General features: G+C 45.7%; 1 protein-coding gene across 2 annotated transcripts in view; it reads left to right on the top strand.

Moving 5' to 3' along the window:
* The window catches only part of LOC138511235 (myosin-IIIb-like), a 686303-nt gene that overhangs the window by 622745 nt on the left and 40200 nt on the right, over positions 1–23358 (top strand). For both annotated transcript variants that reach the window (XM_069626778.1, XM_069626777.1), the window contains exons 27-28: positions 17473–17638; positions 20512–20835. In XM_069626778.1, the coding sequence (XP_069482879.1) occupies positions 17473–17638; positions 20512–20835 (490 nt within the window). The remainder of the gene's footprint in view (positions 1–17472; positions 17639–20511; positions 20836–23358) is intronic.

Genomic DNA, 23358 nt, shown 5'->3' with positions numbered 1-23358 from the left:
AAGCGATGGGGCACCACTTCAAACCAAATGTATGCACCTTAGCCCTTTATGTCATGTAATGATGGCATGCTTGTGAAACGCGTAAGACAGAAGAGCTTGGGAACTCAAGTATTTAGCAACTCAAGTATTTACAGATGCTGCATGTGAGGAGCAGAGCACTTAAAAAAATGTGTTTTAATGTCTCATTGCCCTGTAAAATGAAGCTGGCACTATTGTGAAAGCCAGGTCAACAAGCCCATTACCAGGAAGATATTGAGAGTATGCAGGGAGCTCCTAGCAGCTCTGTGGTGGAATGAATTTCTCCAGACACTGTTCGGTGCTCAGTATGGGCCACCAACAGTCTAAGGTCGAGCAGCCAAAGCACCAACTCCTAGCAGCGCCTATCAGATATTAAATAACGGTGTAAGACTTTGATATTTTGAATAGAAGGTTCACACAGTTGGTAAAAATAGAATCCATTTTAGTAGAAGGCAATTTTATTTTAAGTATATCAAAGTATTTAGAAATTATATTTGGGATCAGTTATTTGTTCAATATGAGAAAACAAATGTTACCCATGAATACCAATAATAAACATTGGAATCCACAATTCTCATATGTGGGCTTTACTTCAAAGCTCGGAGAATAATCAAATCTAACCGTACTTGGTCACCTTTGTGGTTCCCAAAGTCTCTAAAGTGTTGAAATGTAACAATAATTTGAAGCGATTCTATGATTACTACAAGCACAGTTTTGTGGTTGGTGTCACCGGTTTTGACAAACCACACTTTTCCCCAAAAATATTTAAATTGAAATCCCCCATGACACGATACACTGGCTTTGCTGCCTTTTCTAGATTCCCTCAACTCTCAAAGATGCTTGTGTGAGCCTCCTAGCAAGATCACACCATCTGTCCTACTCCTCCCGCCTCTGACTTTACTCCCTCCTCCATCGAGTGCGAGCTGTCCAACTCCTTGCTCCAACCCCCTCCTCCTGCTCATCCTCCTTAACCATCATCCAGCTGGCAACCCCACGCTCTACTTCCATGATGCAGACTACTAATTTAAACCTTTCCAGCTAACGTCCACTTACTCATACTTGGTGAACTGAACCTTTCCACCATATGTAAGACTCTTCAATTACAACTTGACTCCACTCACTCAGAGCACTTAATCTCCCGACTCACACTGTTGGGAACTCTGTTGATGTCAGGTTCCAGGTCTACCTCCCCCTTCTCCTCACCTGATTCCTCGGAAGCCAATACCTGAAGAGCTGTCTCAGACTTCCTGTGGTGGTCCTTCGTCTTCAAAGTCTTGTATTGAGATGCTCGGACCTTCCATTCGTGGAGATAAGATCTGGCCCTTCCGGAGGCCACCTTGGCGGAAATGGAGACCTGCCCTCACGGGCCAGCCTCAATACCAGGGAAAAAGCCCAAAGGCAGAAAAAAACCCTAGTCTTTAGATGGGTTCGATGAGATGGTTCCGAATTCACTGCACAAAATCCAAATGGAAGTAGAAGATGCAAGAGTCCAAAAGGTTCCAGATGAATGAAAGAACAATTCCGCCTGAGCTCAAATTCAAGAAGGTAGGACTGGACCAAGATTAGGAAAAGAAGATAAACTGAAAGGAAAGGAATCCTAGAAGGAAATAGAGTACTAGAATTAGAAAGAAAGTAAAAGGGGATCCCTAGTGTTAGAAGTAAGCAAAGAAAGGGGAGAATAACGTGCATGGGCTGAAACAGACCATGTGGAAAGGAAGGAAAGCCAAGAGAAGGGAAAGTTCTGCTGAACGAAGGAAAAGGCGAAAGGCAGACTCCGCCGAGGAGGGAGCTGCGAAGGACCCGGGAAACAACGCGGTAAACCCGTTCGCAACCCAAGGCGGGTTCAGTAAGCAAGCAAGAAAGAATAGTGCAGGAGGCGCTGAGTTCCCAGTAAGGCAGGGAACCGCAGGTAAGTAAACAAAAGATGAGAGCAGGGAGTAAACAGCGGGCGGAAGGTGACGCCGATGGCAAAAGAGCAGGATGGCAGACGCCGAAAGGATAGTCAGTATAGCTGTACGATCGAGAGAACCGCCAGAGGAGCGGAGAGGAAACTAGAAAAAGGGAAGACACGTAGACAGAGGCGGAGGAAGGAATGAAGGAGAAAACTGGCACGAAAGGGCACTGAAGGGTAATCACTGGAAGAGAGGAAAACGTTACATAGGGCAGCGGAGCGCTGTAGAATAACAGATACAACGCACCGGCTTGTGAGCGGAGTCGGAATTTAAAGGAACTACCGCCATATTGGGTGAGGACTAGAACGACTCACTGTAAGTGACTACAATCCAGCACTCCAACTAAGTCAATGCCTAGTCTGGGATGCCCAATGGAAGCCCTTATTTATATATATTTTTAAGTCAAAGTTCTTAAATTTGGATGATGAACCCTTATATAACGCCCCTCTCTTTGAATCCCCCTGACCTTACTGAGCCAAGAAGTAGGTTTGTTTTGGAAATTAAAAGGTTTATTGGAAAAATTAAACAATATATATATCACACTTTTATGAATAAAATAATATCTGATGGCACACTTATGAATATAATGGTGGTCAACAATGGGTAATATTACAATAGCACACCCTCTTTAATCACTTAGGAGTTGGCATAAAAAGGATAAGGTAGCAGAGAATACTTTTATGGTTCAAGGAAAGGCAATAGTGGGAAAGAAGGCAACACAGAAATAAACTCGATATGGTTTCAGCAAGAGATAATATGATCACTTTTTCCTTTGTGACAACTCACTCCCCCCTTATGCAATAGGAAGAGACGGAAATGAGGACACAGGTTTCAAGAATACAATTAATAATGCAGTTCAATCCCAGTTCCCCCCCAGCACGCTTGGAGAGAACAGGTATGATTTAAAGCAGGCAAAGTCCTTTTAGATGTTATTGCAATAAAGTGAAAAATATGCTAAAAATGATTTTAATTCACTAAAGGAGATTCAGGGTAGGTGATAGCTACTTTGGATTGGTACAGGTCAACACTAGCAATGATTCATGAATGATTATCAGATTGAAAACGAAAGTCAGCAGTTGCAAGCAAAAGACAGCTATTTTGACAGAAAATGAAATGGAGCTAAATTGCAATTCGTGCCACGATTTCCGCGTGCGTAAATCACGATTACGGAAAAACTATAAGGAGTTGGATGGGTTTGTTGGAAAGCCTATCATCTTCGCTTTAGAATGACAGTTCAATTCCGCTTCTAGGACGTGCGGATCAAAAGATAGACGTTTTTGTGGAGGTAGATTTTCAAAAATAAAGTCACGATTTCAGAATGACAGATGACGCTTTTACAGATTTGAAATCACAGGATGGACACACAATTCTGAATGCAGTTCTGGACAGGTTGAAATGGATGGGATAAGATTACTATAGACTAAGAGATTGGTTCTGTACTGCTCTAGACTGGATACTCACTCCTAGTTTTGGAATAGAATGGACCTCGTCACAGATCTGGTCAGGTTTGGGCTGTGGTTCTCTTGCCACCGGACAGCTCTCGGGCCCTCTTGGTTCTGCTCACAGCACGGCCTCTGGTCTGCTATCGGCACTGCACGGTGGTCTGGTGTCTTGAACTGGATCTGATGGGTTCTGGATACAGCTCTGCTTTCTCTGGATCTCGGTTCTGGCACAGGGTTCTGATCTAGAAGCAAACAGCATGGCAAGGCTGTTGAATAGAGTTCAGCTTTTGGGTTAGGCCCCTGCTTCAGGTTTTAGAGTCTGGTCTCTGAATCTATCTGGAATCTGGAGTCTCCGGAGTCTGGAGTCTTTGTCTGGATCTGGTCTGGCAGAGCGCTTCACAGGAATCAGTGAGTAGTGGAAAGAAAAGTCCCTATCTGGGTCTCAGCAGTCTCTTTTTATGTGTTTTCAAAGTGGGTGTGGAGGCTGACTCTTCATGCCCACCCCACTAAGGATTTGATAGGTTAAAGGATTTACTGTCCTCTGACTGGAGAAAGGAGTGGTGAGTCAGAGTGATGCTGTGTTTATGGCTCAGCTGTAATACCTCCCCTTTGGTTTCTCATAGAAAATCAATTTTTCATAACTACCAGGTTTCACAGATACACAAGTTGTGGAGAATACATGTACACATCATATATTACTTAAGGTACATTCTGTTACAACTCTGATTTTCCTAAGAGCTTTAGTTCAGAAATGACAACTTATTCGCGATTTCGGTGGGTTTCGCAATATTGGTCCAGCCCCCAATTTTACACAGACCTACACACCCTCTCTGAGCATATTACTGGAAGTTCTTAGGTTTCTAGCATAAACACTGCATCCACAATATTAATAATTACGGGGCTTGGCCTCAGAACATCCCACAGCGTCCAACTTAGTCTTGAACTGTGAGTGCAGTTTTCATTTTAAGACTCTCAAAGTTGTACATTTCTGTCAGCTTGGAACACTTTGTAAATTGCAATTTTATAAAACATATATTTGCTCTCAATTGAATTCACCCCTTGGTTTATCTCCGCCCCCAGAAGCTTGGCTCTGACTCACATGTCCTGTTTCCCCCAGAGCAGTTGTTCAGTTACACCCAAATCAGCATATTCTATTCAGTTGAAAGAATCCATTGTCTTGTTTTCCTGCCCGCATACCAGGGTGCCACTCCATCTGATTAACATGGCCATGCAATATCCTGCCTTCTGCTGTATAGGCCTGAGGTGTGAAGGGTTCTCATGGGAAAGTCAACCTTTTGAAGTCTGAACTGCACCAGGCTGCCGTCTAGTCACTTGCAATTTAGTTCCTTGTAAAAAAAAAAAAAAAAATACATTATAAACTTTAAAATAAGCAATATCTCCTTAAACCAAGTCTTTCAACATGAAATCACTGGGTGGCACTCTATATGGCATTTTGATGGAATTATCTTGCTTGGCATATTTAGCTTCTGAAATACAGCTCTCCTGTCAGAATTTAGATCGCCAGCGACTGTCGGAGGCGAGCAACGGTACTGCACCCATTTTTGACAGCTGTCTATTTTTTAAAAGGGGATTTTACTTTGACGGCATAGGATTCTTGCTAATATTGTACTGATGTGGATTCTTGCAGTAGAGTAATGTGGAACACCCTCCAAGAAGGTTGGATCTTATTGATGACTTTGTGAGCCATGATTTTAGCAATTTTTGACACCAAATAAAATGGATTTTTGAACAGATCTGTATTCCTTTGCAATCAGCATTGCTTTTTCCAAGTGGTTTCAGGCTACTGTGTGGGTATCCCAATGGTGGTTTTAGGAAGTGATCTCCTGTGCTCACTGACATGGCAAAAGTAGATGGCAGCCTATCTTTCAGATTTTTACTGTGCATTTTTGGATGATTTCTGGCGAGCAGCATGCTTTCCGGTGGCCATTCTGATGTTTCTGCTACCAGCAATTCACAGTACTGTTGTAGAGCTTGGATGCGTGGGTGAAAACATCCCACATCACCAAGGAAATCCATATCTCCAATGGTTCCAAAACTTCCAGCCACCGTTCCTGACAGTTGACCTCAACTTCCTATCCTCTTCCGTTCACTCCTCTGCCCTCTCCGTCAACTTGTCTCCCTAAGATAATTCTCTTCACCATCTTAGTACCCTCCAGCTCTCACACTTCTCACACTCACCTTTGCGTGTCACTAAGCGGAAGTTCCAAACTGATCCCATGGCTCCTAACCTGTACCAAGTCAAGTCCTCCCTCAAAGCGCTCTCTCCTCTGCTTTGCCCTCTACATTGAACTGGACGGACACTTGTTACCTCTGTTCAGTGTCATTATCTTGCTAGAACCTTTTCCCCTTTTAATCTGTGCCCTCAAAAATGGGTGAACAATCAGCTATCGGCCAGCGCAGAATGTCCATGTGCATCCACCGTTGGTGTAAATATCATTCACTAATTCCCCTTGGAAAGTGTTTTTTGATATTGTTGATAGAATTTAATGTACACAATGTATATTGTGAACAAGAAATTGTTTTCTACATTGATGAAGATGTTGACACAGTGATGGTTATTTAACCCTTTGCATAAAGAATCGTTAGGAGCACATTTTAGGTCTGTAGAGCACCATGTTGGTTGTTTGGTGCCCAGTTCATGCCTCATGCTCTAGTTGGTTATCTGACCCTTTTGTCCTCATCCGCCTTCAGTGACTAGTTGACTGGCCTTTGGCCAGCCCCTTTTTACATAGACTTAAGGCCCTGCCTAGGCCCTTGTTCCCTCTCTTGGTTCCTGTTCTGCTGTTTGGAGGAACCATGTCAGCCGACTTGCTTAGGATATTTCTCCAACGATGTTTGCCTCTGGAGGTCCAGTCCGGCTTCCTGAAGACTCCTGCCTCCCCACATCTTCTGGGTCAGGCCTTCCGCACTGGGACCGCTGTCTGGCCCATTTACCACCACCACTCGCAGTTTCGCACCACAATCTCCTACTTGGCTGTAGGATGCTGATGTTGCCTAGAAGTGAGTTGAGGCCTCAGTGCAACACCAGATCAGCGTGGGACATCTGAGGAGGCCTCCAACCACTAGCCCCATCCTCGGATCGTGTGCTGCAGTACTGCCGTAATCTAGACCACCAAGAGCTGTCTTTACAGGTTGTCATGTCTTTTATGAAGGTTGACATTGTGGGAAGATCCTTTGTTTCTTTCCTTGGTTGATTGGATCTTCGCTGTCACATGGTACAGGCTCCTGGATACCAAACTCTGGAAACCACACCTATGAAAAGAAGCCCTGTACTTATTACTAAATGGGAATCGGGATTTACCGGGTCCGGGTTCCTGGAATGGGGAAATACCGGGCCCTCCAAGGTCGGAATGGCCCGGTATTTCCCCATTACAGGAACCCGGTATGGGGGTAGCCATGCTGCTAAAAGCGGCAATGAGGCCCTACTCATACCCCATACTCGTAATGAGGCCCTATGTCCTAGAGGGTCACAGTTAATGTGGAGTGTTGGTGTGGGGAATTTTAAAAAACTCTTCTGTTAAGTAAAAATGTCTACTTCCCTTTTTCTCCCATCCCCTACCTATATGTATTAGGTGCTGACCACCAGGTTTAGGGTCTTTTACATATAACGGGGGTGTGTTGTGTCTTTAGGACACTATGCTTAATTGTGTAGGCCCATAGGGGGCTTTACCTGCTTGCGCGGTTGTGCTGTTTCCTTGTTATCCCCCACCTGTTCAGTTATTTTATCTGTACTTTTGTGTCCACTTGCGATCCCTACCTCAGATGTAAGCCTGGTCACTCTGTCACATTACTTACCTTTCAGAGAGTTTAGGCTTCTCTGATGAATCTGGTGGAGTCCTCATTGATCTCCTGGTGGTGACCTCACCCCGTGTGGCCAGGGGACAGCAGTCGCTACCTGATCCTGACCCTGGGGGCAGCAATATGAGGGAGGATCACATGGGAAGAGATGGCCACCAGGGAGATGTCATGACTCCATCGGGTGAGACATGGTATCCCCCATTTACCCTTGAGAATAACCTCCCCATGTCTGAAACCCTCATGGCTTATTGCTTTATTTCTGCTCCTTTTCCCATGAAGACGAGGGAAACGCTTTTAGTAAAACCTGTGAACCAACTTTGGCAATTTTATGGAATTGCCTTTTTTTCAATTCCACTTCTCAGTCCATCAGAAATGAGTTGCCATAAAAACCTTTTAAATGCTCATGCAAGTTTCATAACTCAATCACTTGCAATGGACGTCAGTTCCCAGAATTCACGAAATACTGAGAGGAAGAAGAGGAGAGATCGATCAATATGGAGCAAGAGAGACGCTCCAACCCTAAAATCTCTCCTCTGGCTCCCAGTGACTTCAAGGATCACATTCAAACCCCTTTGCATCATCCACAAGGCTGTCTGGGGCTCTACATTCAGCTTTCCCTCCTGAAATACCTCCCATCCAGAATCCTTCCTCTGGCTTCGACTCTCTACAGGTCAAATGTTTCTCCAAACAGAGAGTGGGAGGTAGATCCCTCTCTTCGGCTGGCACCTCCCTCTGGAACAGCCTCCCTACCCTCCGCTCAGACTTGAGGGGATCTTTTTAAGTTCCAGAAACTTCTCAAGACCTTCCTTTTCGTCTCATCCCTCTCCCTCCATCTTCATCTTCCCTACAAGAACCTGCCATAGGTGCAGGACCGTGGACAGGGCTATGAGTCACAGGGAAAGTTGATGGCATATTTTTGCACACCACAAAGGACAGCCGACACACTAACCCCTCTGTCTGCCCCTGGGTACATAATGTCAGGTGGCAAATGGCTAATAGACGCAAAAGGGACACAAATCTGGTTGATCGGCTCATGATGCAGAAGGGCGTTGGTAGGAAGATGGGAGTCAAAATCGGTCATTCCAATAAGGTCCTTTGCCTTATTATTGATGATGTCATAGCACAGGGTATCCCCTCCATTGGTGAACATGCTACTGTTTGTGGCCAAACTTTCCTAGGTAATTACATTGCTTCCTACTCCCGGAAGTGTATCAAAAAGGCCACCCAGGTTGTAATACATCCGAGGCTGGTTGAAATCAGTTGGGGCTCTTACAGCCGCTTCCATGGCGTCTTTATATTGCCCCAGGTTTCGATAGACCTCTTCTAAAGGGCGCACAGAATCAGTGGGCTTGCTAGCAAATACCCTGGTGGCCCACGAAAACAAAGTCGGAGGACTTGGACGAGGGCAACCCCCCCTGCTGCCGCTGTCTTCTCACAGCCAGAGTCTTGTGCTGAGATATGGGTATGTGAGGGTCTTGGGAAGCCAGTTGAGTGCAAAAAAGAAGTGGAAGAAAGGGAGAGGTAGGTGAGTGCTCTGTAGTCACTCCAGCATGGCTTCTACGCTCTTCTGCACCGGACTTCGTTACAGGCAACTTTAGCTCGCCTCAAGTCTCTGTGTCCAGGCTGTCCCAAGTTTTGGCCTCGAGCCCCCACAGCGCCGATCACCACTCGGCACTAAACACTGCACCCTTATCGCTGAGGGGTGAATGCTGATCAGATATGGGCAGGGGGGCGTGGCCAACAGAGTCCGGTAACCAAAGAGTGCTGCAAACGCCAGCGCGGCACCAAACGCTGTGCTCTTGCCCCACCACGGGAGAAGGAGGGAATCCTTCACCAGGCGACGACGAGCGAAGATATTTATGCCTACAGAAACTGGTGAGTTCTCATGAGCGCAACGGGGACACCGTGGCGTATCAGCGAAATTGAGATATTGAAACAAGGGAAATTAAGTCACAAATAACCACTTTACTAATGTGCAAATGTACACAGTGGAAATATGAAAAAAGCAGACAGAATATAATATATCTGGCAGAGACATTATCCAATATCGTATACAAGCAGCTTTTGGAGCGGGTAGAAAACCCAAATGGGCAGAGGTCCTCGCAGAGGAATAGAACAGCCATTCACAAGCGTGTAGACATTAGAAGACCTGCCACAAGAGTACACCAGGAAATCTCAAGTGTGTGAAGCAGAAGTCCTGGCAGGAGACTAGAGAAGGCAGTTAAAAAGGATTGTGTAAAACTTGTGTGTGCAAGTGTTGCACTTGGCAACGAGAGGCCCAAAGAACTGTTACAAAGAAAAAATACAATTGTGAAGTCACAGTTGTTTTGCAAGTATTATACATGGCCGAGAAGGGCCCAAAGACTGTTGTAAATAATAAGCCCAAGGAATAAAGAAGGATCCAGGGGAAGGGAACTACCCTCTGGAACCAAGAAGTTTATCCTTAAACATTTGTTTAAGTCATTTACAAACAATTGTCCAGAACAATCAAGGTCAAAGACCACTCCCTTTTTCACCTATGTTAAGTATGTAGTGTGAGGTTCAGAATAGAACGTTTATTTATTACATTTATTACTTGCCCAGTCTCGGGGGTATCACGTTGGACACAGGACAGTTTTTTGTTTTTGACATCCTGACACTGACAGATTCTTAGTTTTGTCTATGTAGGGAAATTCCTCTTAGAACAAGGACAGATGCCTTTTCCTAACCCTTTTATTATCAATAAAAGTATTTAACCAAAAAGATGGCAAACTTGTGTCCGACTCTCATTTCTGACTCCCCACTTCCTTGTCATGTGTGTTAGCATCTTATTGAGGTTGCTGCAAAACAACCTTAACAATCAGCAACTGCAGAGTCTACATTAAGTACAATTCAACAATGCTGTCACTTAAATCATGTATTGTTTCTCTTTGTCACATCACTTACCTGCCGTTCTGTTCGGAGGCTAGGGGCTCGCGGGATCCTATCCTGGATCATCTATCTGAGATGGCGGTTTCCCCACAATGGTTGCTTCAGGGATTCTGCTTGTCAGAGCAACGCCATAGTTTTGGCACTGCTTATTTGCGAATGCCGTGTTCATTGTTCCGAACATGCGCGCAGTCCTGAGGGCTACATGGACATTTCTGCTTGTCCTCCAAACCTCACTTTTGCCCTGTAGCACTATATCAAGAACCGAGCCAGCTGACTCTGCGCTTCTCAATGCGGTTCAAGACTAGTTTGTTCCCTGTTGGCTTACACTCCTTGTGCTCCTTGTACTTCCCCTGGCTCGCTTGGATCCCTGTTCCCTGCTCCTGACTGCCTGACTTGCTTCTTGGTCTTCCTCTGCTCCTTAGGTCCTCTCATGTTCTCCTCCCACCCTCACACCTGTTGCCTGCCTTGGGCTTCTCCTCTCAGCCCTCCTGTCTGCCTTGTGGTTCCCTTCAGCCTGCCTTGTCAGTCTACCTCTCTGCCTTGGGTTCCCTCTTCCTGCCTGCCACATCTGCCAGCCTGTGTATCCTGAGGAGTCCTTTCTGGTTGAGTTTCATTGACTCCAACCTGCACTTCCAAAGGGACCATTTGCCTGTGCAGCCTTCTTACACATCCAGATTCTCTGAGGTCTTCCTTGTCAGTGCTTGCACTGTTCCAACGCCACGTAAATTAGAGAAGCTGGCTCAGTACTGACCCCTGTGTTAGAGCTAGTGGAGAGTATTGGGTTGGTTCTCTGCTCCGCATCAACTTCTCAACACTCCTGTTTGCAGTCTGGCTTTAAGATCCAAGCAAGGGCCCCGGCAAACAGGTAGTCGGCGCCAGCGCAACACCCAGTATAACACTCTTTCAAGTGACCATACCTCATTCACTTGAGGACTGTTCATAAATGCTTGTGTACAGGTGTGTTATAAATGACATATATCATATATTCAGATTATCCCTCCCCTCAGCCATAGACACGCGTTTAATATGGGATTTATCAGTACCGGGACCACCTTCTTTGGTCGCAAATTGTCTTGCAGCACGATTAGGCATAGGGCTTTCATTTACAGATGCCTCCATTGTTGCAGAAATGCCATGGTCACCTACTACACATCCAGTGGGAGTACCATCTCCACAAATGTTGACAAGCACTTATAAGGCATTCTGTTTTTTGTTGGCACTTTGGCAACTTTCGTAGGCACCTGTTCTCTTTTGCAGCTTTTTTGTGTCCTTATACTTGCCAAGAGATGAAGAGTTTGTTGCTACAAACATAGTATTTCTTAATAAAGCTACCTCCCACAGAAATGTGGCTGCCTTAGAAATGTTTGTTTTGGGTTGGTTTCTCTCTCCGGTACAATTTGATCTGGCTCTCCGTCACAGAACAGCTGCTCCCTGAAAAATTTTAAAAGCTTGTTTCACAGAAAAGCACATCTCTAACAAATGTAGTGATATCAAAATTTGTAATGGTGCTCCCACCACAAGTGCTGTTCTCTCTCTCTTTTCTTTTACACTTTGCTTGCTCGTACAGGCCTCTGGAGAATGTTTTATTCAAAATTACATTTATTTTCAAAGATCGTATTGTAGAGCGTGGAATAAAAGAAAATAAATGGGACAAAGAAATCAGATTCCTACTAAAGAAATACATTTACATTTTGACTGCAAAAGGAATTAATGTTCATAGAAAACTGCAGAAAAATGTATGTTTCAAGAGAAACAAAAAATCATAATAAAACCAAATTAAATAAAAATGCAAATATCTACTCTACAACTGGATAGTATCAATCACAAACCAATGGCTTGCTCAAACACTCGTTTTTCAGAAAATAGCAAAATGATTAAGGATAACAAAACCACCAATTAGACTAATTAAAGGAAAAGAAAACTGATTTGTAGAGAAAACTCATGGCTTGAAATAATTGAACTAATTGTGGAATATTTGCCTACCATGAACAATGTCCTGAATTTGTGTGCACTAAGTAAGAAAGAAAGGCAGTGACTGAGTCAGCAGCACGCTGCCCGAGCACTGACTCGGTGATAAGTAAAACCAACAGTAAACCAAAATAACGATTTACATAAAATAAAAGGGTTCAACTACGAAAATGAAGTGCACTTTTTCATCTACATGGGGATTTGGATAAAGGATGGTTTTGAAACTGAGCACACAGGTTCTGGAGGCTTGTCTCTATTCTCCCTCCAACAGAAGGTCTGCAGGCAGCAAATGATGACTCAATTCCATAATTTCCCTTAGAAAGAAGTACGACAGAATTTAGTATTTTCATAAATGTTATTCCGGCTGAGTCAAACATCAAATACTCTTATCTATACGAGTGGCTTGAATTCCACTTCAAAAGTTTCAAACCATTTGGAGTTTCAGAATCAAATGTGCTGAATCGCTGGAGCCCCTTTATTAAGATAAGCTTCAATCTGATTCAAGCCAGTTCTCCCATTCCTATTTATAACCCTGAGACGCATAGGGTTTTAAGGGTCTCATGTGGCATTTATATCCCTGATAAAACCATGAATGATGACTTTTCTGGGAAAAAGCCGGGTCAGCCAGTCAAATTAAAGAAACCTTCAGAGGTAATATTCTGGAGGTGCCATTTTGGAATGTCCACTTCCTACTCACCAGCATATAAGGGACATCCTCAATTATTACACATAAGAGCCATGCTCACAACAGGCATTAATATGGGAAAAACCCTCTCCTTCCCCATTGGAGTGTTCTCATTGGACACCAAGGCCTAAGAATGATTCCTCTGGTAAGAGACTTATAAGTGACCATAGATTGGGTACCAGTGCATAGGGGGGGGTATTACATGTTCCTTATGGGTTTATACAGGTTACACATGATCATATTTGTTAAAGATATATGTGTAGTGTAAGTGTGCAGAAGAAGGAAGCTGACACAAAGGTGACATTTTTGGGGCTAAATACATTTATTTTAAAAAGAAGGCAAGAGGGAAACGGTCTGTCCCTATTCCTAAGAGGGGTTTCCCTGCCTCAACTACAGATAAGGTATCTGTCAGATGTCTGTCAACTAGAATGCTACCTTCCTGTGTCAAGAAAGCCTTACTTGTGTCCCTTACACTAGAAACTAAAGAATATGGCAGTACTGGTCTGGATAGCTCAGGGGCAACGCATTTGTCTTGGAAGCAAGACAACGCAGAGACAACATTGGTTAGAATTCCGATCCCGCACTTAGCTGGCAGTCCTCTGCATCTGATGATCAAAACGTCTGCAGGAGCAGACCAGTGCATAGCAGTGTCAAGAGGCTGAAGGAACATAGAAGGTATCCGGGAATGCTATAGCACAGCCAGAGTATGCTATAAGGCAAAGGAGCTCATTGTTCTGGAAAGTACTGAGACGAAGAACAGGAACCTAGGTAATCCAAGTACTGGGACGACTTGGCCCTGTGGAGCATTGAAGATGAAACCTCTCAGAGGCAAAGGACTTCTACAATGGGGCCAGACACTGCTGGCGATATTGTATAGAAATTGTCACTCTGTCTCGGGCAGCCACGGACGATGGCAGGTTTGCTGTGCACTGAACGTGGGAGATTAAAACTTGTGTTGCTGATCCAGAAGGAGAGGTACTTTGCTTTATAACAGTACACTGGTTTACTGTATACAAAGAGGTTAGTATAGGAAGGGGAGGCTAGAGTATGTGGGATGTTCTCATAAGGGCTATACTCTAGATGGTCGTCCTTCTCCCTAAAAGGGGGGTGGGGGGGGGAGTCCCTCCACATGATATCCTACGACATACCACCCCCAGGGTTACCATCCGGTAGCAGCCTCACCTCCCTGCCTCATGGGAAAGGGCTCCCCCTCTGAGCGAAGTGATAACATCCAGTGAATCGTCACAGTAGATTACACTGAACCCCTTTGTTGCCATATTTACTGACAATTGTGTGAAACCTGAGGGTAGTCTCTCAAGTAGATACCAAGAATCCCTTATTCAGGTGGCCAGGGAAGGATTGGTGCTCTCAGATCCCAACCCTGGGGGTGGACGAGTGAGGGAAGATCACATGGGAAGGGGAACCAGGGGTTATGCTCTGGGGAATGTGGCAGGTGAGATGCGGTATTACACAGAGGAAGATGACGAGGAGGGTGAAGTTCCTAAGGCTTTTATGGGCTGTTCCAGATCAACCTCACTTCCACCCAATGAATCTCCCTTACCAGAATCCAACAACCCTTCTTGGAGTGGGAAACTACATCTCCCAGAATCCCTATTTTCCGGTTGCCTATCCCAGTACTCGGAGTCATTCTTCTCCCCGTCCCTCTTATTATGTCCCAAACTCTGTTAGTTCTCACGATCCCCCCCCCCCCTACTCATTTCACAAACCCTACAAAACTCACCCTTCCGAGTTTATCAACCCCCCCCCCCCAGGACGAGGGATATAATTTCTTATGACACCTTTTCTCATCATACCCAGTAGTACATTTAGAAACTATCCCCCCCCTTTTCTGACACAAGCACTCTCCCATCATGAGAGACAACGGACTAACCCCAGAGCCGTTTACCTGATATATCCCCAACACCAGGGATGGGCAGAGTCAGGCAATTGTCGATAACTACACACACACCTGACTGCCCTTTGTCTTGCCCATAGGAATAAAAAGGCGAAGCACGAGAACACCCTTTGAGCAAGGCCAAACACATGACGAAGCAGCTATTCCAGGAGGGCAGTTCAAATGAAGGAGAAAGGCGGGGAGATCTGAAAGGACGACCAGGAGGGAATTGCCTTTGCCCTTTTCAACCCAGAGCTGCGAAACCTCAGAGAGAAAAAAAGCATGAGGCCCGGGAATTGCAGCTGGCAAATGTTGTCGGATGTCAGCGGTACATGGAACCCTCCCGCACTAATTGCCAGGTTGGGGAGAAGCGGTTGCCATTGTAGTACCGTCCTGGACGTCCGCGGCAAAGAAAACGCTGAGTTAAGCAGAGCCGGTGAGTTGGAAGAAGATGATAATGGACCGGACTGTGTTAGGCACAAGGTTGCCGTGGCAACATTGTATGTGAAGAAAGAAGATAATAGACTGTGGTCTTTTGTGAGTGAAATCGGTACCAGAAATAGTGGGCCGGCGCCAAGTGGGAGCTCATTCGATACGCTCTAGCTGGTAGCCATCTCCTGAAAGAAAGAGAAAGTATTGAACTAAGAACGTTTTTGGTTAGCAAAACTGGAAAGAAAAGCGTGGAGTGTCAAAGTGGTGATACAAGGGTCAAGCCAACCCCCTTGTACAGTCTCATGTCTTTGACATGTCGTGAAAGTGTGCACAAAAGGAAATGTGAAAGTGGCGTTTGTGTGCGGAAGAGGGGAACGTCATGTGATTTTGTGAAACCAGCATCTGTCATAAATTAAGAGTGACCCAGTGAGATGTACATTGGCAGGTGCTTTGGGAAACAGTAAAGTGGAGATGGTAAAGTGGAGAGAATAAGCTGTACAATTGTTTAAAAAGACATTACGACTCTTGAATATTACAAGGTGAGGACCTTTGGTCTAAATGGCAGTATGAACCCAATGGAGGGAATCCAGAACAAAGCTAAGGGAAGTGAATCCCACATTGTGAAAACTAGGTAAACTGTGATAATTTGGCAAATGTGAACCCGACTGAGGGATGCCTGTGAATTGGAGTAAACAGTAAGATACCCATGAACACTGTGATGACGAGCATGAAGCCGACTGAGGGATGCCTGTGAATTGGAGTAAACAGTAAGATACCCATGAACACTGTGTTGACGAGCATAAAGCCGACTGAGGGATGTCCACAGTGAGGGGATGGTCTGAGCCCGATCAAGAGAGGCTGTCGTTAAGGAAAGGATCGAAGCCAAGCTGAGGGGATCCAAGGGTGAAGAGGGATCACACACTGTAAAGAGTCACCAAAGGAACTTTTGTTGTTGTGTACGATACATCACGAACTCTGAAGCAAGAGACTTTGCATGAAAGAGACTTGGGCACAGAAGAGCCGGATATTGGAAAAGGAACTGTAAGCTCATGCCAGAGAAGACCATGAGGATGCTGTGCTCAACATTACTGCCTTGTCCCATGATAAAAAACGTGGGGAAGGAAATCCACGGCCAAAGCGCCCTGACTTATTATTACTTCTTTCATTTCTTGGGAAGGTTATCCCACACTCTTTTCTAGCATAGCGGTAAGGATTGGCAATAGTTTTTTTTAGTATGCTCCCATCTTAAATTTAGGTTTAGATTAGGTGTTTATCTCACCCATTTTTTACAGTTTAATAAACACCATTGAACTGTGCTCAGTTGTGTCTGTCTTACTTTGATGCTATGCCTTCCTTACACTATGGACAAAGAAGGCTCAAAAGATCATTTTATAAAAGCTCTGAATCGTCAGGTTTTAATTTCCAGCTCTGGGGTTGCAGAAAGGTATTTGAGGGACTTTTTTATTTCATTTTAATATCCTTTCACTTGTCTAACAGTTTACAGAGTGGAGACCCTCCTACAGCCTTTGTCCCATGACTGACCCACATTCCTTAAAGACAGGCTTCTAGATTGGTGAGTTAAGCGATTGCTCTGGAGCTCAGTGTGAAACTTGCATGTCATAGGGTTGAAACCAGGAAGGGCCAAGACATCCTTTCATCTTTCTTAGTTGCTACCATGAATACCAGTACGTTTAGTTAACATAACTGTGTTACTTAGTATGCCATGAAAGGGCAGAGGCGTGACCTGCATACTGTAAAAACAAAAAACAGCTTGTCATAGTGTAATGATACATTGCCTTCAAACTTAATGTGTCTATCTACTATTCTTTCAAGATGTATTGAGGTTGAGGCAAGAGTACCTGTTTCAGCAATGTTTGCATGGCTCAGTCATGCATGTTTCACTGGTTCCATGTAATAATGTCCCCACAAAAATGTTGCAGTTTTTTGCGGATACATTATTAGAACATGTGGGAGACACACTCAGAGCCCCCGAATTGTTTTCTTTTTTTTACAAGGGGAGCATGGGACACCCCTGCAACCCTTCCCCATACATGTCACCAGATATAATATTGCCAATGGCTTTCCCCGGCAACATTATGTATGGGGACATTACGTATGGGGACCTTATTACCTGATACAGTTTCACAGTCTCTATGCTGGTTTTATTCTGTCTGAATAGTCAGCTATGTTGCAGCGTAATGTGTTTATATAATTCCATCTGAGTGCCATCAGTGTGACCGGTTCACAGACCTTCTTGGTCATCGCTATAGATCATCCTTGACAGGGTCTGAGGGTTGTGGCCATGCAGCTGAGCTTGACATACTAACCTGGATCTCCTGTTTGATCCCTTAGCGGCGAAACCCGCTGCCGGCACTATATGATTGATATGAAGTCAAATGGCCGGTACGTGATCCCAGGAGAGGACAGAGTGCACACCTCGCTAACTAATCTTGTACAGTATCACAAGACTGTTGGCCTTCAACCATTCATGGAAACGTTGACCATTCCGTGTGAACATGTGAGTACTTTCCCAATCTAGTGGTTGTTGCTTCGCAAGATTCCTCCTTTTTTATCTCTGACACCATCGCTCCTTTGTTATATTTTCATCCCAGTGCAGCCTAAATCATGATGTATTCTGATTTATTATAATGAACCAGTTGAGTTAAATGTTGTTTGCCACTTACTGTTGCAGGATGGGTGACGGAGGTTCCATGTCATAAAATCGCAGCAAAAATGGCACTGGATCAAAAATATTGTTGCAAAAATGCTGTGGTTTTGCTGCCACAACCATGTAAAGGATGCGGGGGGCACCCCCGCAACCTCTGGACCCATTATACCATTTAAGGGGAGCAGGGGACACCCCCGCAACACGTCTCCCCTTAAAGTTTGCCGCAATTTGATTACCTGATACCGTGACGGAGTGTCTCTGGTTATGTCAGGTGTAGCCCATGGCGGTTCGTGTCCTGATGCAATGCCTCCTGCTACTGTGAGCCCGGCCCTTGGAGATTGAACAATATTCCTCCTGATTCTCTTCCATGAATAGGCGGTATCAGGTAATATTATCCCCATATATATGGTCGCCGGGAAAAAGTCGTGGCGATATTATTGGGTGACCATATATATGGGGACATCGCCGGGAAAAAGTATTGGCGAGATAATTTGAGTGACCATATATATGGGGACAGAGGTAGCGGGGGTGTCCCCCGCTCCCCATGAAGAAAAAACAAAGGTTTGGAGGTTGCGGGGGAGTCCCCCGCATGTTCCATCTAATAATGTCCCCACAAAAAAACGGCCGTTTTTCGGCGGTGTTTTTGCACGGCGATATTTTTGCGGGGACATTATTACATGGAACCGAATAGGCCTCCGGGATATCTCCTGCCTGTTGACACCGTCACTTTCCTAGCCCTTGGACGCTACCCACCCCCCTGATTATCTCAGATGCCTATCCCTTGGAGTTGAGCCCTCTGTCCTTGCAGTGTCACAAGCCCATCCTTTGGAGGTTAGCCAAAACCCTAAGCCTGGAGGAGAAACCCTGTCTAATAGTACTGGAATACACCCTAGAGCGTACGCTGCCCCTGTGTATGGTCATGAACCTAGAGACTAACCCTGCCTCCTTGTACTATCGCATGCGTAGCCCTTGCAAGTGTGTCCCAGACGTCTAACATTATTCCGGCATGGAGGACGACAACTGCTAAGGACACGGTCATAAGCCTATTCCGCAAAGGTTAGCTTGTGCGGTTCTTGATACTTTCAGAAGCATAGGTCATCAAGGCTAACCACAGACTAAAGAAACTATCTGGAGTGCTGTCTGTGGAAGCAAAACCAGTGAAAGTTTGAGTGATGCCTGCTGAGTTGTCTGTCGTTGGGCGATCCCCTCGCCCATTAGTGTTTGGGGCAGTCCATCATTCTACCTACCTGTGTTCTAAAAAACAAAAAGTACTGAAGCACCCAGTCATGCCACAACTTTCCAGTTGCTCTAGTAAGTGGGTGCATAAGGGGTACATGTTTACAAGCTGCAGCTCCCACAATCCAACATGTAGACGTTATTTTGGGTGATTTGACGCCAACGCTCCTATTCGGCAAGGACTTGTGGGGTGATTCTATTACGACGAAAAGCTACGGGTTTCTTTACTTTTGCCAACGCTGGCATTTATCTAGTGATGACACTTGGCAAGATAAAAAGGGCTCTGTAGAAAGCGGGGATGTCCACATGAATCTACCTCAACACCCCGCTTCCGAAACTTGGACATTTATACCAGTGAGACGATAGTTCTTCAAGGGGAACAATTAGTACAGGAGATCAAAGGTTAAAGGTAACAGGTACATATGTATTTCTATTTGTGTTGATATGTTTGGGATAACCTAGTGGCAGAGCATTTCCATTTCTACATACTTTACAAAAATTGAGAATTGAAATGTGGCTAGACATGCCACCCGGTTAATATATCTGCACACAGTAGGTAGAGATGCCACCCGGTGGTTAGGCATGCCACCCAGTGGACAGATATGCACCCAGTAGCTAGACATGCCACCCAATTAATAGATCTGCACCTAGAAGCTAGAGCTGCCCCCCCCCCGTTGGATAGGCATGCCACACGATGACCAGATCTGCACCCAGTGGCTAGAGTTGCCACCCAGTGGCTAGACATGCCACCTGGTGGATAGACATGCGATGGGTGGATAGACATGCCACCTGATGAATAGATCTGCACACAGTGGTTAGAGATGCTACCTGGTGGCTAGACATGCGACAGGTGGATAGAGATGCCACCCGATGAATAGATCTGCACACAGTGGCTAGAGATGCCACCCGGTGGTAGGCATGCCACCCGGTAGACAGATCTGCACCCAGTAGCTAGACATGCCACCCGGTGGATAGGCATGCCACCCGATGAATAGACCTGCACACAGTGGCTAGAGATGCCACCCGGTGGATAGGCATGCCACCCGATGAATAGACCTGCACACAGTGGCTAGACATGCCATCCGGTGGTAGGCATGCCACCCGGTAGACAGATCTGCACCCAGTAGCTAGACATGCCACCCGGTGGATAGGCATGCCACCCGATGAATAGACCTGCACACAGTGGCTAGACATGCCATCCGGTGGATAGGCATGCCACCCGATGAATAGATCTGCACACAGTGGCTAGAGATGCCACCTGGTGGATAGGCATGCCACCCGGTGGATAGGCATGCCACCCGATGGATAGGCACGCCACCCGATGGATAGATCTGCACCCAGTGGTTAAACATGGCCGAGCATCCCTAACCCTCCAGTAGGTGCAGTCTACGGCTACTTGATATGTTTTGGCTCTCGCCAATGATCAGTCTGAGCACTTAGACGAGATGTAATTTTATATCTTGCTATCCCACCTTTCCCTCTCCTAGAAAAGCGACTGGGAACCAGAGTATGAAGAACTGAAATTCCTGATCAAATCAAGGTCCTTGGAAGAGGAGGCAGAGAACGCCGAACCTCCTGAGGCTGGCGCTCAGGTCAGACTAAGCATTAAAATGGCCGAGATGTTCACTCCACCACACAAAGGCACCACGCAAGATGATTCCCCATCCATGAAGAGGATCAAGGGCCGGAAACTGAAGAGCAGCTGCCAGCAGGGCATCGATGTCGGTAGCAGCCATGGCAGCGGAAGGGCCTTTCCTCGGCTGTATCCCTCTATACGCCTCGCCATGAGGGAGATCCAGCAGATCTCGCAGGTAATCCTTTGATTTTACTCCCAATAAGCCCCTTTTTCGTATTCATACATCCTTCATGTAGAAAATGTCGTCGATTACAGAACCACTGATCGTGCATGGGCACGCTATCCACACATCCTTGGTAAGGGGGTTGGCATGAACATTTGAAATGTGACCTCCTAAAAGTTCCTGGGAGGATGGCCACTGTTTGCTGCAGTCATTCGTTGACATTTCCCCTGGATTTTTGTCCCGCACCCTACGGTCCATATGCGGTTGGAAGGATTGAAGATAACATACTCAGCTTTTTATAGCCTTCCGCTCACCCTCTAACCAAAATTTGCCTTGGTGTCAGAGAGCCAGATTTGGAAGAGATGGCAGTATTTAATTTGCTCTTTTGGTCTCAAGTCAGAAGCAAGTTTTAAAATAACTTTATAAAATAACATTTGTATTACTTTGTCCATACCTAAAAGGTAAGGTCGAGTTCCCCTACAGCTTCCCTATCCCACATCCACCACTGATCACTATATTAATGTCAGGGGTATTGGTAGGTCTGGAAAAGATCTGGCACTACGCTACTGTCAGGGCTAGCTAGCCTTTTGGTTGTAACCCTTGAGCTTCTATCCGGGGCTACAGCCAAAAGACCTGGGCCTATAGCCCCCTCAGCACCCCACCTCCCCGAGCAACACCTCTGGTGTCAGGTTGGGGTGCAATATGAGGAGTTTGCAATGCAGCCATGCTGGTGTGCAGCAGCTTCAGAGGTTGTGTTGAGAGCCAGTGGCAAGAACTAGGGGCATTCCAAGGAACGTCACTGATTGGTGCAGGGTGTCGGCCAATGCAAGTCCTCGTGTTTGTCCCAGCAGTCCCCATTGGCCATACTGCCACCACAAACATTAATGTAGGAGTACACAATGAAATGTGCATATAGCAGCCACGCCCCCATGACTTGAATTCCGGATCTCCACATGCACCCGTCACACCAGTCCTTACTTGCCAAGAGTGAATTCCAGCTTGCCAACATCGACTGTCCACTACGGGGCCTTGTGATGCAGTGGCTGTGTAATACATTGGTGCCTTGCTGGTGTGACATGTTAATTTGTTTTTGAACAGACTTAACCCAAATTAAAAGGAAAAAAAAAACCTACAACCAAAGGTCAGGCAGTGACAGATTAACTGAGTGCATGATGTTTAAAATAGAACTTCCAACAGTCCAATTGCTTCATTTTTTTCTGTTTTGTTGTCAGACATCCAGCACTGGCAAAGCTTTGTGTAGGCAAGCGATGGGCATTTGCCAGGCACTGCCATGATGCTACTACGTGGCCAAGAGATGGCAACAGCAGGAACATGGAGTGATTGCCTGGACATTTGATAGCAAATGCGTATCTATACACAAACTAAACCGGTTCACCCTGCCAATGCAGTATTTAACAGGACTTCAGTGCAAGAAAAAGATGCAAGAACACACATAATGCTGATAAATCAAGCTGGAGAAAGCACACTGGCTGTAGACCTTTTTATTACACGAGAAGTGCACTTGCAGCTAAAATTAAGCCAATTAATCCCAGGAGACTGCTCACAAATCACAATGATTTGTGTTGCATTTGGATTTCTTCCCCATCACAATCCTACACACCCATGCTATTTCCAATAAAGTCTGAACATTGGCGTTTTGGTGGGAGGGGTCTTCAATACTTCATCATGTATGCCATTGCCTACAACCTCGAAGCATGTTTCCTGTTGCACCTCACCTGGCTGGCAGAGGTAAGTACCTCCCATTACAGGGGCTGATGGTGGACAAGGGGATGTAATGCACGGCTCTGTGTCTTGCCACCTGCTCCGTGGCATAGAGCCATCTCACCTGTGTAAATGGACCCGCTCAGTGCTTGCTGTGGTCATGTGAGACCCTCTTGTCGTGTAACCGCTGTATCGATGAAGCTTGTATAGCACGCAGAATATTTCCGGACTGTAAATACCATACATACCTACCTACCTACCTACCTACAGCCCTGTCTTGAGAAATAAGTGCCAACCTATCTGTGGATAAGCCTCAACTTTGAGGAGTCCTCGAAGACTGTTTTATCTGCCTCAGCGTTTCCCAGGCTTTGAGCGCCAACGTAACTCAAGCACCCTTGCACTAAGCAACACGCCTTCAACCCGCAAGAGACCTTGTGCTCTACCAAACGCTATAGCATTACTCTTGATAACATTGGTATCCCATTTTGATGGCAATGTAACACTGTAGACTCGTGTATACATTCTTAATGGTAGAACATTTTGCAGCCATTGGCCTTATTTGCACATCGCATAAGGCCCCCCATGTTGGAGGCTCAGCTTTCCCTGTGACCGCTCTGCTTCAGAAGACCTTGTGCTCATCGGCTCACCAGTTGGAGGGGATCCTAGATTGTGGCTCTAGTTGTTGCACTTGCATCGAGGCACTGATAATGTGTGAATCGAGGACTCCCTGCGGGCTTCCATTCTATATACGTCCTGTAGGTGTTGGGGTGGTTCGCGAGGGGCACGCGCGTGTCCAGCCTCATTGATGATGGC

This window comes from Ambystoma mexicanum, chromosome 6p (assembly GCF_040938575.1).
Source record: "Ambystoma mexicanum isolate Mex_15411 chromosome 6p, UKY_AmexF1_1, whole genome shotgun sequence".
NCBI classification, from domain to species: Eukaryota; Metazoa; Chordata; class Amphibia; order Caudata; family Ambystomatidae; genus Ambystoma; species Ambystoma mexicanum.
Note: the sequence above shows the minus strand (reverse complement) of the source record. Positions and strands in the feature narration are given on the sequence as shown.